At 45.0% G+C, this 17,468-nt stretch overlaps 1 protein-coding gene across 9 annotated transcripts in view; it reads left to right on the top strand.

Annotated features, from left to right (window-relative positions):
• Cdc14b (cell division cycle 14B) overlaps window positions 1-13,042 on the top strand; it is an 80,255-nt gene extending 67,213 nt beyond the window's left edge. For 2 of the 9 annotated variants that reach the window (XM_021649076.2, XM_060380343.1), the window contains exons 13-15: window positions 5,104-5,220; window positions 9,257-9,319; window positions 9,614-13,042. In XM_021649076.2, the coding sequence (XP_021504751.1) occupies window positions 5,104-5,220; window positions 9,257-9,319; window positions 9,614-9,650 (217 nt within the window). In that variant the 3' untranslated portion in view covers window positions 9,651-13,042. Of the gene's footprint in view, window positions 1-1,004; window positions 1,151-5,103; window positions 5,221-9,256; window positions 9,320-9,613 lie in introns of those variants that run through there. The other 7 variants (XM_021649077.2, XM_021649079.2, XM_021649078.2 and 4 more) reach the window with 5 other exon arrangements.
• The last annotated feature ends 4,426 nt before the right edge of the window (window positions 13,043-17,468 follow it).

Raw genomic sequence — 17,468 nt, 5'->3', positions numbered from 1 at the left:
ATACAATGTTCTGTCTGCATGTACACCTGCACACCAGAAGAGGCCACCAGATCTCATCACAGATGTTTGTAAGCCCACAATGTGGTGTTTTGAACTCAGGACCTCTGAAAGAGCAGCCAGTGCTCTTAACCTCTGAGCCATCTCTCCAGACCAAGAAGGAAATGTGTATTTGGGCTTAAGGTTCCAGGGGGTTGGAGTCTATCATCATCACGGGGAAGTGAAAGCAAGCATAGTGACAGGCATGGCAGCGGAGCAGGAAATGAAAGCTTAAACTTGGAGCTTTGGGCAGGAAGCACGAAGAGCCACATAGGAATGGCAACACTCTGAAACCTCAAGAGTTCATGACCAGTGACGTACTTCCCCCCTCAAGGCCACGTGTCCTATTCCTACCCAAGCCATCTCACCATCTGGGGCCTAAATGTTGAAATGCCTGAGGCTATGAGGACCCCGTCTCTTCAGGTTGTGTAAGGAAAGCAAGAACACACACATAGTGTGACCACAGTAGTGAAATTAATGGCTCTTAGGTGTATTTCCATAATCCATGTTGCCAAGTGTGTAGTTCACTGGAACTCCCAACTGACTGAGGAGTTTTTGTTTCTGTTCAGAGGAATCCAGTGCCCTGTTCATAGTCATGCCTCCTCTGATCATGTTAGTCTACCTCCTTTTCTTGCCGTGCTCAGGTGAGGTGTTCTGTATGAACACCAGTGCATTTGACTATGGCCAGCGCACGTATTGGCAGTATGGTGGACCGCAATCCAGCCAGAGATAGAGTCTATCCACTGGTTCCCGCGTGCTCAACCTGTTTAAACTAAAGCCAGCATTTTTGTCTCAACAGAAATTGGAGCAGCGCTCCCACCACCACTTGTTCCCGCTCCCTTGCTGCCACAGTTGCTGTTCTGGGTCTGTGAGGGTTTCTTAAATCCACAGGTGGCTCTGCATCTTATTGCATGATTTATTCTGGCTTCCCGGTTTGAACATCTGTTCTTTCCCTCCGCCCTTTGCAGATGTCCCCTAGCTGTGCTGACCTCTGCACTGTGTAGCGTTGCCATCTGGTGGATTGTGTGTGACCACATTCTTCCCACCCTGCTGTTCTGTCTTGATGGCTTCAGAACACAGTAGCCATCTGGACCTTTGACAGATAGTTTGCTGTGTAAGTTTCCTGTTCGTTTCTCCCCTGCCTTCCCCCAGTGTCCAGTGTGCTTCTCACAGTGCATGTGGTTCTCCTTCTGGCTGTCCTGGCTTTGTTGGTTTGCTTATTTTCCAGGGTTCTCTTTCTGAATCTTTCCAGTGAATAGGATGTTAGCAACGGAGAGGGGCCTCAACGATCCTTTTAAGCCAAGGATGTTAAAAAAATAAAGAAAAGAAAAGAAACACCTAGTTTTGAAAGTTGTACAAGTTATTTTTAATGTGGGCATTGGAATAGTTTTCTCTCTTGTCAAGAACATTTGGTAGTTGGGCTGACTTGCCAGGAAGCTGTACACATCTCTCATGTTCTGTACCTTTAGAGCGTCTCCAGTGGAAAAAGTTCTCCCACCGTTTCTTCTTTTAGCAAAGATTAGGTTTTGCAGCTTTCAGGGCTAGTGGGTCCTGTGGCCCAGTTTCTGCCCATGGACCAGCTCTCATCAAGTCACCTCTTCATTTAGTATGTAAAGCTGTACATTCTCATGTCCTTCCTTCCTCTGTGTTAAGTGAGAACAGGATGCAGGGAGCTGGCTGTCTCCTTTGCTTGTGTTCTTACAGTCTCTGGACTCTTCCTTCCTTTCATGAAAATAGCCAGGCCATCTTTGTTAGGTTATGGACGCAAGTTTGCCTGATCTGTCATTTTCTCACGGGAGACAGTTCTCAGCAGAAGGCAGCAGAAAGCATCCATGTGGAACAACACAGTCGCAAACTGCAGACGGAGAGTATGTCCCACACCATCACCATCCTATGTCTGTTTGTTCCCTGTGACCTTTCCTCTGTTCACTCCAAAATTACCCAAGTGTACAGAGTTTCCTTCTAGGGTCTCTTCCAAGGTAAAAAGTCCATTGCATCCAGCCCTGGTCCTTTGCGGTTCCATGAGTGTTTTCATATGGCTAATGAAGATAAACATGAATCAGAGTACACTCTTGAAAATTAAAGAGGACCTGTTGAACACAGTTTTATTTGTGGCATTTCCTTGATTATTTTAGATGAGTTTAGTCTCTTCACACTCAGATTTCTAAAGAATATTTTATAATCTTTTTTCCCCCTTTTCTCCTCTTGACTGAAGAGCAGTGATGCCTTTTTAGTTAATTCTTCTCAGACTGTTCCAAATGGCCAAGGTGTTGTAAATGGGTGGAGTTGCTGCTAGTAATATTTGTTTTCAGTTTCAGCTTAAACTTTGCCTCTGCTGTGGATTTCCTCCTCAGTGTCCTCTGCAAGACAGTTAGATGATTTCTGTAGTTCATGTCACCACTACATTTCAAGATGCAAGCAGGCTTTCCATTGTGCCTGCCTGCTGGCTTGAACTGAGGCCAAGTAGCAAGTAAGATCTTTGTAGCCACTAGCTCCTGGCAACTTTCTTCCCAAGAGGCTTAATCTGTGGGTGGCAGTTCACTGCTCCTCTGTGACTGGCTGTTCAGGTGAGCTAGTGAGTGAGTCTTGCCTCCTGACCATGAGCGTTCCATTAGCCTGGAGCCTGGGAGTAGAAAGCATTGTATGTTCTCCATCCAGTGCATGCAATAGGGAGCAGTGGGGGACAGTGCCACTAGAGAAAGGTGCGGGTTTGTGGGGCATCCCACAGAAAGCCATCCAGCCATCTTGAGGTTTGGCAGGACACACTTGGTCCATCAGATTTTATTTTTTTAAACTTTGCTGTGTGCTTCACATCATTTTCACTGTCCGATATCTGGAGCTGCTGAAGCTTTGGAGACATGACAGAGAGGGCAATGGTCTGTGCTTTGGGTACACGGCAAGGAGTGCCAAGGCAGACTTCATTGGGGAAGATAGAAAAAGATGCATATTCTACATGTTGCTTGGGAAGAAGGAGGTGAGGAGGCAGGTGGCAGTGGATCCCCAGGTTCCTGTGGCTTCCTTGCCACTGATTCGCTTCAGCCGCTTGCTTGTAATATGTATGTGTGGTCCCGGGCTTTCTTGCTGTAATTGGTGTATACCAAATTTCCTTCTGTTTCAAAGCTTCACAGAATTTAGTAACCACTAATATCATTATTTCACACTTCCTCATACTACTTTATAGAAAAATAAATACTCTAAAAATTTATTTTTAGTCAGCCTAAGAGATACTTCTTGATTGAGCAATGTTTCTTTGTTTTGTGTAGTATTTGAATGTTTCAGTAAAGAAATCAGGAGCAGATTTCCTAAGAGGCATTGCACTGGTTCTTGTTCTTTTTGGTTTTTTGTTTTGTGTGTGTTAATGATCTTACAATATGGGAGTTACCCAGACTTTTGACCTCAAATGATCTGAAATGTGAGAATGGTATTTCAGAAAAGCCCACTCTCATTTTCCTCCCTTGTAAAGGAGCAGTGAAGAATCCCAGAAGCCTAGAGAAATCAGCACACAGATTTGGTTGCCTTTATGCAAAATTTTAAGTTCATGTTCTCAAGAGAGATAAATATTTCCTCCTTGATTTGTATTAGCAGAAAGAAGTTTTAGTAGTTGGATTAGAGTAGCATTGATATTCTGTATAGCTAGCACAGGGTAAGTGTGACTGACAGCTAATAGAATTTTTTAAGGAGAGAAGGCCTTGAAAGTTCTCAACACCAAGAGATGATATGTGAGGCCATGGCTGAGTGAGCTATTCCATCTTATTGTTACACATTATACCATATATTGAAGTGAGTCCTCATGGCTAATAAATATGCATGATTATTATATGCCTACTATATCTTATAAGTCATTTCTTTAAAAAGACCTTTTCAGTAAATCCTGTTTGGGGGAGCAGAGTTCATGCCTAGGGCAGCTAGTTCCTTGAGTCACATTTGTGCATGTGCATACTGTTTCTAGAGTAGGGGTAGATTCACTGGGCGAGACTGCCTCGGAGTTGTGGGGGGGGGGTTAATAATAGCTCCACTTCTTCTCACACAGCTGGAGAGCCAGTGGTGAGGTGTCTGGCTCCCCTTGCTGTGGCTAAATCCCCCCCCCCCACGCCATCATCTGGCCTTAGGAACCTTTGCTGATTTAGAAGGACCAGCTGTTGTCAGTCCCCCTGGTCATGTGACTGGTCATGACAGGCCCTGGAGGCAGACTCCTGAGTTGGAATTACTTCTTCCTCTCTGGATCTGGGCTCTTACAGTTGCTCTCCCAGTGTAGTTTGACTCTGAAAGGAGGACGCTTTTAAAGTCTTTTTCTTTCCTCTAGCAAACATTGATGGAAATAAGTGCATGAGTGCATGGTTCTGAAGCAAAGACTTATGTGGCAGCATCTTTTGAAGTTTTCTGTGCTATTTTTCCTCTTGACAGTATAATGAGAATTACTTTCAGAGAATGTGCTCTGTGCAGCCTGTTCTTTCTGATTCATGATTTTTCCTCCTGGGCAGTCTTCTATTCTGAGAAGGCTTTTCGATTTTAATTCATACAAATTCACAGCATTTAAGTAACTATAGTTTTATTAGGATAATTGAAGATTTAGTAAATAGTTATGATGCAGGCAAAACTAAAATTTTACTTGAACATATTTAAAACTTTCATTGGAATATAAAATTATTATTACTTCTTTTTGTTCTGACTAGTGAACATTAGGGAGCTGTTTTGCTAAATTTATATTCAGACACTTTAAAATTGGGGTTTATGAACTTGTCTTTGACTGAAATCTGAGGCTCTTCTTTGACAGCTCTGACTGATAAGGTCTTTGTTTTGTGATTTGTACAAGATGCCAGGACATTGCCAGGATGCCAGTGCAAAGCTCACTGGTTCTTGGTGAATAACCTTCAAGGAGAAATGGGATGCTTGCTATAAAAATGTGCTTCAGGGTTGTTCCTCGTGTGTAAACGGCAATATGGTTGGGATATTCTTTCAGTTTACAAAACAAATAATCATGCCGAAGTGCAAAATTGCTTTCCTTTTTTCAACTGTTTAAAAGCTGTGTTAGTGAATATAATCTTACCTTTTTCCAACTGTTTCCAGAGTAATTCTTCAGTCAAGTGTTCAGAGCTGTAGAACCCCTGAACCTAACCTTTCTGGCAGTGCAGGCATTACTAAACGAACCACCAGATCTGCTTCGGGGAAAAGCAGTCTTAAAAGGTGAGAAAAGAACCCTGTTCTGGGAAGGGTCATGTTTGTTTCCCGTTTACTCTCTTGGATCCTGCTGTGGAGACTGATGTGAAGATAGGAAAGCAGAGGCTGTGTGTTATGTCCCTAGGAAATCCCTCTTGTTGGAGGTGTGGTCTCTGGCATGGCTTGATATGGGGAAGCTGAGAGCATTGCCCTAAAACTTTGCCAACGTGCTCCATTGGGCTTGGAGGAGGTCACTTCTCCCGTGTCAGACCCGGCTCAATGAGTCATGGCTCTGAAACCGGTGCCATGTTCTCCTGCCGCAGCCCTCTCCAGGACCTGATGTTGCCACTTTTTGGTTTTTTTTTTTTTTTTTTTGTCTCCTCAGTTGTCACTTCTTCCACTTACTCTAGGCTCTGGGAAAATTCTTCGCTCTCTTGGATGTTTGTCATAAACTAAAGGCAAATGTAATTATGGCTAGTGCCAAGCAGGGCACTATCACTTGGCAGTGGTGATACTTCATCTTTTTTTTTTTTCTTTTCAAGTCAGGGTCTCTCTCTGTGTAGCCATGGCTGTTCTGGAATTTACTCTGTAGACCAGGCTGCCTCCAACTCTTAAGAGATTTACCTACCTCTGCCTCTCAAGTGCTAGGAATAAAGGCATGTACCTCCACGGCTCAGCGATAGTTCACTCTTGAAATATATGGCTCTGAGGATATTTGGCCAGACACTTCTTGCCTGTTTCATCAGTTGCCGTCCTGATTGTTGGAGCTTTCTTAACCTTCATTACCTACATCACTCTGAGTCCATCCCTGGTGTGGCCCATTATCACGGTACCAAGAGCTCTGTGTACTGGGGTTCTAAGGGATGCTCTTGAGTTTTGTTGTTTTTCCTTGTTGCTAAATCTTTTGTAAAATCCCACTTACAGAGTTAGATTCTCCTGAGGATAGAACAAAGAACCAATGTGGGTACTTGAGAATCAGGCAGGCACTGACTCAGAAGTTCGGGATTTTATATATAAGGATTTTATGTGTGAAGTGTTGGTGTCCACAGAAGCCAGGAAGCACTGGAGTCAAGGTAACCATGAGATTTGGGTGCTGAGATATAAAGTCTGGCCCCATAGAAGAGAAGCAAGTGTTCTTTATTGATGTATCTCCGGCCCCTGTTTTAAATTTTTAGACATTTAGTTAAATTCATGTTTCTTTTATCCTGTGGTTCCAACTTGACAGGCCAGTTAGAACACTGACAAAAGGTCAGATTTAGGTACACCATAACATAGTATCTGAGTTTTGACAGGAAAATAGGAGATGGGCCTACAGGTGCTAATTCAATTAATTAATTTATCAGGAACCATTTATTTACCGATTGATTGACTGATAATGCTGGTGCTGGAACCAAGGGTTTCATGGGACTAGGCAAGTGCTTTACTACAGAGGTAAATTCCCAACCCATCATATTTTAAAAGAAAATTTAATAACTTAGATAAATACTTCTGAGAAAAGTAAGAAAAATAAATAAAAGTTCCATGTCAAACTTCTGAGCTATAACTCGTTTGTAGTTACACTTTACGCCATATATAGAGAAGTGTATTGTCATATAATTATTTACAATATGCAAATTTCTAAATATGCATTCAAATGAGGCACAGGTGACCCGCCCCCATGCTTCTTGATTCTGATTGGTGGGACAGTTAATGTTTTAGATTCCACCTTTTCCATTAAGTTTCAGGAAATGGGAATCCCTTTTGTGTGCAGTAAGTGCCCTGGACATGGCAGCCATCCCTAGGCTCTAGGAGGCAGGCAACCTCTGGTCTACACAGCAAGTTCCAGGCCAGTAAGGCTGTGCAGGGAGACCTTGTCTCAACAGAACAATGCCATGGCAGAAGGCCTGTGTTGATGTTGGTGTCTCAGGTGCATAAGCCTTTGGTACATTCAGGAAGACTGGCTTGCTTGATCTGAGAAGCAGTGTTTAGCCCAGTGAGCCACGTGCTGCCACATTCCACTAGGAATGCTGACGGACACCTGTCTTTCTATCTAGCTCTCTTGGCTTCACGTGTCGGTCATGTTGGCCTCCTTGGAAAGTGGTTTCTGATTTTCAGTGAGCTGCTCCTCAGAGCCTAGGCTGGATGTTTCTGAGCAGATTTCAGACTGGTTAAATGAACTGGCCCAAAAGTACCTTTCAGGAATTTAGGGGAGTGCTAGAAGCCGAAGAGCCTTGGAGGCAGGAGGGGGTTACGTGGCCTCCATTTGTATTGCCTTACCTATTATCACCTCCAGCTTACATTAGAAAGGCGGACAGCTGTGTGTGGCATTCCACCACTTTTAGGAAATAAAGAGAATTACGAGACTTTCAGGCTACAGTCTCATGTTTATCCTGCTGAGTAGTGTTCAGCTTTTTGGGAGGGTGTTAAAGGAATATAACCTCTCCCAGGAGAGTACCTCAGCTGGGGTATTGGATAATTCTAACATACTTGATTAAAGCACCTCTTCCCCAAATAAAAACAGGCCAAAACAAAAATTGTGCTTTAGGTGCCCATCAGTCTACCTTGAGGCTCACCAGGCCTCCTGAATCCTTTGTGGGAGAAGCCCTCTCTATGGCAAGTCCACCAACTCGCGTATCTCATGCAGTGGCCCCTGGAGGCTTCTGGGATGCAGATTCTCCCCAACCTCACCTTGCCCTGAACTGACTCCTCTGTCTGACACTGTATCAAGAGACAACATCAACTTCAGAGACTTTGCCCCAGCAAAACCTCTTAAAAGACCAGTTCTAGGACTGAGAGTGCAGGCAGCTTGTGATGGGGAAAAAAGACTACTCTGCTTTTCAAGTCAAGTGGCTTTGGTCGTGTGTCCGTTTGCACAGAAGCCACATCCAGACACAAGTCCTGTGGCGCCATAGTGTGGAGCACCCAGCCTGTGGGGGAGGGAGACGTCTGGTTTCCACAGTTAGTGATACCAAGTGTGGCGTGTTTTCATTTAGCAGGTTCAGAAGGAAGCTTGTGGGCTTTCACCTTTCACCTCCTATTAAGCCCACATATCCATCACAACAGCTCGCACTGACTTAATAAGCTGACTTCTTTTCAGTGTTCCTGCATCAACTCTGAAGTTCTCTCAGAATGAGTCTTGCACATTGCCACACTTGCAAATCCAAGTGGAGGATTTGCAGATGGTCATTCACTTCAGCTCACACTTCCTTACACAGCCTTTCACTGCTGCATCTTCGGGAACTCTCCCTCTGCTTTTGCCGCCAAACTCCTCTAATGCCTATGGCTCAGGGTACTTTGTATCGACAGGGTGTGATGTTCAGGGTCCCTTCTTACCCATCCAGAAGTGTGTCTGTGAACTCAGGGTAATTGGTCCTTACAGGGTGAGATGCTCAGGGTCCTTCATGTCACCTGGGAGTACCTGTGTGGACTTCCTGGATTTGTTAATTGCTTTCTGTGAAATTCATGACCATCTTGCCTGTCATTGCATCACGGCTCTCCAGGCCTCAGCTCCTGATTCCTGTTCCCATTACTTCTGGGATTTCATATTTCGTCTGCCATTATCTCCAAGAGTCCTGGGATGTTCTCTCTCTCTCTCTTCTTTTTAAGTGCTTTTTTGTGTCCTTTGGAATGCCAGATGGATTTCCATTTGGTTTAGTCCACCAGTCACCTTTGGTGCTCAGTGCTCTGCTCGTGTCTGTAAAAACTGCTCACCCAATTCAGATGAATATGTTAGCCATGTGAGGCTCATCTCCAGCTCAGAAGTTGTTTTGTAGATGGATTTTCTTTTTTTCTTTTACTTTCTTTTCCTTTTTCTCTGAAAGTTGCTGATAAGTTTAAGGTATTCCAACACATTGTGGAAGGAAGGAAGAGAGGAAGGGCGAATCAGGTTGATTTCAGGTGAGCCCAGTGGGGTCCTTGGCTGTCTCTGCCCAGATCTCCTCACAGACAGGCCAAGTGCTCCAAGAAGTTGGAGCCCAAACTAGAAACTGCTTGAGGAGCCGGAACTCTTTCTGTGACCAAATTCTGGCTTGAAACCACCCAGTAACCCCTCTTTCTCTTTTCCTTCTTTCCTCTTTCCCTACAGCCTGGCTCCTTGGAGGGAAAGGAGGAGGAGTGCTTTGCAGCAAATGCCCGTGCTGGCGCTATGGTACCTTGCCTTGCTCTGCTGCCCCTGTCTGCTTGTCTTGGTTTATTTTGTTTCTTTCTATTGCCTTTTCCCCCATTAAACGAAATGTGGCCTTTTCTCTGCCTTGCTTTTCTCTTGTGTTTGTCTCTTTGGTTGACGTTGTACTGTCTCTTTAAAAGAATATCATTAAAATTACACCAAATGTATACTTCTTAGCATGTCAATGTTCTCATTATGGTACCTTCCTTGTCTTTGAAAATTCCCTCTGGAACACTTTAGAATCTTCATGGTAAATCTTTCTTTTTTTCTCCTCAGTCCAGCCATTTCAAGGACTAAGACAGTCTTGCGTTAAAATAAAAAAACAGTGACCAGCACTCCAGGGAAGACTAGGAACAGAAAAACGCAACAGGATTTAGCCAATCGATCTGAGAACAAAACAGACACTACAATGGCCTTAGTTTCTTTCCACATCAGAAGTTCATTCAATGAAGAAAATGTCACTGGCCTCTCAACTACTCACTGACTTGAAGCATTTGAGGGCCTGACTCTCCTTTTGTAATCTCAAGTTGGACAAAAGCTGCTGTTGTGACTTTAGTCTCAGGTGTCAATGCCCTGCCTTCTGGCACCAGAGCGGTGACTGGTGAGTGTGGCACATGTGTGTCCTGTGATGGCAATCGTGTTTGCTGCTGCCTTCAGAAGAGTGGAGGATCTGATGGAGGTCTCTTAGGTATTTATTTTTCTTCAGCCTGTGATTCCCATCTTGCAGTTTATGAAGATGAAAGGAGATGAACAGCTCTCCGGTGGTACCCTCCATCTTAAGACACGATTTGGTACAATCAGTTTCACTTTACTCTTGTTAATACTGTTGTGATGTTCATTGTGTGAAGTACCCAAGCTGCTTGTCTTTCACCAAAGAGTGCTTTACTAACAATCTGTTAACACTGCATTTGAACACTGTTGTGCGTTGTTGTGGTTATCTAAAACTTGCTAGAGAATGTTGCCATAAGGTTGCCGTAATTGTGTCCTTTAGGATGAAGATTTATTGGGTTGCTCAGTCAAATGTTATAATTGTGTTTCCTCCATTACATCAAAACCAAATAGCAACGCTAATGTTTGTCTTTGGAAAACCAACCTAAATAATGGTGGCTTTAAAAACAAATTTGTTAGCCTTTTGTAGAGATTTTCTCTGTAATGCTGTGGAATTTTTTTCTTGTGATTCACAGTTTGATTTTAGTGACAATCACTTGCTTCTGGAGCTGGGCTGTTTGTATAAGAGAACTCACTGTTGCCTTTGGTGAGGGATACGATTAGAAACTGTAGTGTGCCTTCTCTCTTCACCACTGCTGGAAGCCAGCAGCACCCGTGCCATGAAGCGATCGTAAAACCAGAGTTTATCTGCTACCAAAAAAAAAAAGACAGAGCCCATAATTAGAAAAACATTTCACAGTTGTCTTGGTTACTTCCACAATAAAGGATATTGTTTTTTCCTCCCCCAGTTTGGAGACTGGAGAAATGCAGTATTGAAAGCCATTGAGAGCCAATGCCTTCCCTAAAACAGATGAATGTCAGTGAGCAGGCCACCTGGGGAGCTACCTTCTCTATAGCTGGAATGGACAGATTAAAGTCTGGTGAATGACATCCCCCACTTCAGTGTTTCCATCCTCAGACCGCATTGGCTGGCATTGGGTGGGGACCCTTAGGTGGTCAGTGTAAATGCACACAAAGAGCCCCTCCCTAGACATCACATAGCTTTCAAATATGGGAGAAAGGCAGTTGAGGTAAGACTTGAGGTAAGACTCCAGGTAAGCCCTGGAGATGAACAGGCTTAAGATCTAGGTAGAAGGACAAACATTTCATTTATAGATAATGCTAAATCAAACTGTGCCTGAGTCTAAAATAACTTGCCAGGGTGGGTCTTCCTTCTCTGAACAAGCTAGGCCAGGTACCTAGGATTCTCTTTCAATCTGAACTAAGCTGGATTTGTCCTCATGTGTCAGGATGAGTGAACGAGGCCTGCACACTGTGACCTGTGGTTAGCCAGTCTGGGAATAAACCGCCTGTGCATTGGTGATGGCCACACTGCTTTTTAAAAAGCGCCTCTTGTGTGTGCATCCCCACTCAGCTAGCAATGCTGCCACTGTGGCTCTTGTTAAAATTCCTTGTATTTAACTCTCTTGCTGAAGTTACTTAGGAAATGAGTTGGTGGGGACATGTCCCCAGGAAAACCTGCTTGATGCTGGAACAGCACTGGAGTGAACTGTGTAGCAACTGACTAGTGACATCCAACATCCAAGAAACCTCTGGGTCAGACCAAAGGAAGATTGCCGGGAATTAGTGGACAACCCCTTCCCAAATACAACTACCTGGAAACTTCTGGGGTAGAAGAACCTGTTGCTACAGAGCACGAGTGGTTATTGGATGGAAGGGCCCCTTTACCTTAAGAACTTTGAATAGCTTTGTAAGTACATCAAGTCCTCTTCCAGCAGAATTAAAATAAAAAAAAGTGTATTTATAGGTGCCCTTGAATCTTTTTTGTAGACTCAGAGCATCCTGAGTCCAAGAGAGGAATGTCTGCAAGGCTGGGCTTCAGGACTTACGATGAAGTAATGAAATTCTGAGGTCCAACCAGAACTCGTCAGGCCTTGAGACAAGGACGGGTGGCACCACATTCACGGGTAGCAGTATTTGTCTAACATTTGCTGCTCTTCCTCAGAACTTCCCAGCTTTAACTTGATTCCCCAAATCTAGCCCCTATCCATTGTCCTGCCCTGCCCTACTGCTCCTTTCTCAGGGGTGGCTTCTACCTCTTGGCTTGGGCCCTGACAGGTCATAGAGGCTTTCCCAAATGTTCTCACGAGGCTCTTTGAGCATAGTCAGGTCTGGCAGGCCTTTCCAGATTTCTTGGTAGTTTGTGCCTAGAACTCCTTAGGTCTCTCTTAGCCTGAACAGCTGTGACATGTAAGTATTTGTTAATTTGGTATGTGTTCTACAAGTAACAGCTGCTTTTCTTCATATATGTATTTTTACACATTCTTACTGTATTGGAAAGCAGTTGGTCAAAAACCTTAAAACCTTTTTTTTTTTTTTTTTTAGTGAGATGATGGTGGCAGGTAGGTCTCTCTGTGAGTTCAAGGCCAGCCTAGTCTACAGAGTGAGTTACAAACAAACAAACAAACAAACTATGTTCTTTAAGGTTTCTCTCCCACCAAAATGTCCTAGTGAGGACATTAGCCACTGCTCTTGCATTTCTCATTAAATCTGAGTGTTTCTCATGTCAGAGTGGAAGTACTATAGATCTGTTTAAAAGACTTGCCTATATTGTATACGAAATTACCTCCTTAATGATCCAATGAACTCACTGTGGATAGACATGTCTGTCAGGATAGAGTACTGCAGTTTTACATCCATTGTTTGAAGATTTTATTGTATACTCGTGTACAAATTAAGTGAAGTTTTAAAATGCAACTGATGAGTCAGTATTTGGTCATTGTCTTGATATTTTATTAAATTGTATATTTCTAACCATATTTTTTAAAGCTGAGAGAACTGGTTGGATGTTTATTCTCCTGAAGGTATTTTTAAGATAAAAGCTTCGCCATAGCTTGTAAACTTAGCACATACGTAGTTTTTGATACTTCTTATTGCATTTGAAAATCTTGTGTATTGTAAAAATAGTTTTATACAAAGTACTAAATAGTAGAAATTGTATAATTTACAATCATATAATTAAAAACATTAAACGGTCTTTTGGCTTATTGCATTCACTTACTGAGCATGTCATTCAGGTGGCCAAAGTAAGAAAAATATATTCCCTCTTAGTGCCAGAGCATGAAGCAGAAGACCCAGACATCACCAGGGACATTGGACTTTACATGGCCTTTCCCCTGAACCTGCTCACCCCTGATCTTACGTTACTGATGAGAATAGATTAGGGCTACCCTGGTGGCCTCATTTTACCTTTGCCTCTAAAGGTTCTGTCTCCAGGTGTAGCCAACTGTAAGGTAAAGGGGTTAAGGCTTCAGGACTTGAATTTTAAGGGGCTTGAATTGTGAGTGAGTGAGTGAGTGAGTGAGTGAGCGAGTGAGTGAGTGAGTGAGCGAGCGAGTGAGTGAGGAGTGAGTGAGTGAGTGAGCGAGTGAGTGAGCGAGTGAGTGAAACCGCTATGGAATCATGAGTGAGTGAGCGAGTGAGTGAGGAGTGAGTGAGTGAGCGAGTGAGTGAGCGAGCGAGTGAGACCGCTATGGAATCACTCTATATACACCTCTGTGCCAGCTTGAGCAACGTGGAGACTTGATGGACAGAGAGAGAATAAGGCTCGAGAACCATGGATCATGATTTGCAGTTTGGCCACATGGCTTGCAGGACTCACAGGAAAGCCCTCTACATCTGATGTCTCAGCTCCCTGAGTTATCTGCTTTCTCTGTGGCCCAGAGCCACGCTGTCCGGTCCGGTCACCACACAAATACTTCGTCTGTACTTCTGTTTGCTTCCTAAGTGAAGTGTGGATGAAGAAATTCTCCCCCTAGAAGGCAGCATGCAAAGTGCTACCTACACAGTGAAACACAGATTTGCATAAGTAGTTTTGTATCTTTTAGCAGAAGTAAAATAAAAGTAAAGATTGATTTTAGTAGATTATGGTCCCCCATTTCTGATATTTTTGGTAATCTCTTGCGGGCGAGTGTGATTAGCTCACATTGTCTTTGCCTGAAAGTGGAAATATGCCCACGGCAGGTAAGTCTTTGCTTGTTCAGAGGCCTGGCTAAGGGGTTGTGAAAGATAATGAAAGTGCCATCAAGGTGTAAAGGCATTTATCACATAAGCCTGGTGACTCGAGTTCTGTCCTAGAACCCACATAAGGATGGACAGAAAGAACTGGCCCCCATGGAACTGTCCTCAGCCCTCCAAGGGAGGCCCCATCCCAGCACACCTGTACAGTCGTTAAAAAGCAAAGCCGGTTTTCAAGCCTGAGTTTTATCCGGCATGGAGGAGCAGTTTGAGAATCACCCAGAGCCCAGACTCTGGTGTACGAAACTTATTGATTGGGCTGAGGCAGCCTGCCTAGGTGGTCTTCACTTCAGTAAGATGGGGACAGCAACGTTCCTGCCGGGATATGGTGTGAGCTAATACCGGGAGCTGCTCAGTGCACGAGTTTGGCGCATATATATATATCATATATCTGTAATATTCAAATAAAAAATGATATTAGCCAAGTGTGGTGACACATGCCTATAATCCCAGCACTCGGGCAGCAGAAGCAGGTAGATATCTGAGTTCAAGGCCAGCCTGGTCTACAAAGAGAGTCCAGGACATCAAAGACTACACAGAGAAACCTGTCTTGAAAAAAAAAATTATGTTTTTCAAGTGCATGTTAACAGCTCCTATTAGCAGCTGTTAGGACAGCGGGGAGCTGGTTAGTGAAATAGCAGGGTACTGGCCCCAGCACTGAGGTCATGGGGTCTCTTCTTCCATCGTCCAGATTTGAATTGTTTTATTGCTGGTGGCTGGCACCCTATTTCTGTTGTGGGAGGAAAATGTGTGTGAGTCCTTATGTGTTGCCCTCTACCATACCAGCTGCTGTGCCTTGCTTCTAACTAAGTCTCATCTTTTTGTCAGCCAGTCTGCATGGCTCTGACCAGCTCCTGGATGACCAATGTTCTGTCCATACGGAAATGGCCAGGTAAGGAAGCCCTTGGCCTGGAGGGCCAGACCTCATAGGGCTGCCTGCTAGCGGTGTTCACCAGTGCCCCACAGAGCAGACACTTTAAACAGAGGCAAGGCTCTGGGCGGGAAAAGAAGGCCGAGGGGGAGGAGGAGATGCAACCTGGGAGTGTGCTATGAAACAAATCTCAGATAGGACAATCCTTCCTTGTGTAGGACTCTAGAGAATGCAGGGTGTCTCGTATAGCTCTGGCCACTCCTCAGTGCCAGCCAGGCACCCAGTCATTGGACAGCCCCATTCCCCTCCTCCCCCATTTCTGCCAATGTCAGGGTGTCCTGCTGCCCCCCCCCCCAATGGCTAAGTGCATATAGAGCTTTTATTAAAAGTATCATAAAGAAGCTGCCAAATACTCTAGGGACCCCTCTGAGATAAGGATTCCTTGTTTCTGCTCTGGCTGAAGGCTAGTGGAAAGGGAAAAGCCCTCTCTGAGAGTCAGTGGAGAAGCAGAGCTTCTAAGAGCTGGGGTTCCAGGGTGGCCTCAGGTTGTCTAGCTGGCTGCCTTCTTGCCTGATCCTAGGTGTCTTCACAGGGAACACCTTAGGTAGTCCTGGGGTTGGCAAGACAGGATGGGAAGGGGAGCCAGTGGTGGCCACTGTTAGGGCTTTCCTCATCTGGAGTGACAGCCCTCCACGGTTCTCATTGGCCTTGCCTTCTCATGAGCACAATGGCTGGCTCTGGGCTGGGGATGAGAACAGATTTAAGAACAGCTTAACCATCTCCTCCTTTTCCAGTGATGGCTGGCTGTCACGGGCTGTAACCTTTCTAGACCGGCTTTTGATGTGGCTTGGGATCCGCAGGGCCTAGCCCTCTGGAAGCCTCTCCTGACTACGGTGTTGCTCTCCTTACTGGCAATCCTAGCCCTGTGCAATGTAAGCGTGGTTTTTTTTTTTCTTTTTTTTTTTTTTTCTCCAGGCTGGTGCCTCAGCTACCCAGCAAATGTGTCTGTCTCGTTCTTCCAGCATTTCCACTAGTTGCCACATAAGTTCTGTTGGTGGGTGAGAAGGGGGCCAATTTGAAACCCTGGGGTAGCTGCTCAGTTCTAAGCCTAGTAAATGCCTCCTGTGACTGTGGCTGGTTTCACAGGTGCACAGTAGGCCTGGGGCCCCACTGGGTGTCCCACACCTACCTGCCTGTTACCCTAAGGGTGCTCAGTGAACACCCTCAACAGTGTCTTCACATCAGTCATGGTTCATGTCCTTCCTAGTCTGCCTGGTTTATTTCTTCCATCTCTCCCCTTGTGAAAACTCCATGATGCTATTCATTATGAGTATGCATTCCTGCGCACCTGGGACTTTTACTGTTGCTGTAATATTAGGCCAGCAGCTAGTGTCTCAGTGGGCCACTGGTACACACAAGTACCCTTGGTGCCTTTAGGTGCCTTTTGACAATTCTCAGGGATGCCCTCAGTGTCTGTATAGGTGCTGATGCCGCCTCATTATCTGAGTGATAGACACACTTCTGGGTTCCCAGTGACAACAGCCATCAGGAATGGGCATTCCTGGAAAGTGCTCTGGAGGCATCTGTCCCTCTGCCCTCTTGAGTGGACCTGCCAGCCTCACAGGGGTAGGGACATTTCTGTTACCAAGCCTTGTGTACCAAGCCTTGTGTCCCGAGCAAAAGTTCTGGAACAGGAGGAGACAGAGAGATGGCTGGGGCAGCAGCCGCAGGAGCCACCCTCAGGGCTGTGGGGAGCAGAGCTTGGCCTTAGTCTACCTCAGGTCCTCTCTGGTAGTGGCCCTTGGGATGGCTAAAACCAAAGCATACCACATATACTCCAGGGATTCCTCTGTCCCAAGGAGGTACATATGGCCCTTTGTCTCTAGGACTTGGCTCAGGGCCAGGTCTTTTATCTGCCTTGTCTTCTCATTTCTGGCTACCTGCCTGTGGGTGGCCAGGCAGCAACAGGGCAGATGTCCTCCATCAAGACCCCTACACACCTGCCACAGGCGGAAGGGCCATTCTTCAGACTTCAAAGAAGCCCAGGTACCTGAGAAAGGTACAACTGGAGCTCCGTGGGGGCACCCGTGCCTGTGGGGTCTGGCTTGCACCGTTTCCTTTCAGTTGCAGTTCTGATGGGTCAGGATATGGTGCTTTACAGAGGGGAGGTGGCCCGAAGGGAAATGGAAGGCTGTGGAGGGCTTTGGTTATCAGTTCTGCACTTTCATCTTTATGTAAGGATGATTTCAGGTAGACCTTAAGATTTATTTATTTAGTATGTATACAGTCTTCTGTCTGCATATATACCTACATGTCAGAAGAGGGCACCAGATCTCATTATAGATGGTTGGGAGCCTCCCATGTGGTTGCTGGGAATTGAACTCAGGACCTCTGGAAAAGCAGATGGTGCTCTTAACCTCTGGGCCATCTCTCCAGCCCCCTTTTAATTTTCTTAATCCTTTCCTTTACCATATAAGCATAGATGACTATAAGACAGTGCTCAGTCAAGCATTC

Source organism: Meriones unguiculatus, chromosome 3, assembly GCF_030254825.1.
Source record: "Meriones unguiculatus strain TT.TT164.6M chromosome 3, Bangor_MerUng_6.1, whole genome shotgun sequence".
NCBI lineage: Eukaryota > Metazoa > Chordata > Mammalia > Rodentia > Muridae > Meriones > Meriones unguiculatus.
The sequence above is the reverse complement of the archived record's forward strand: the minus strand, read 5'-3'. Positions and strand labels throughout refer to the sequence as shown.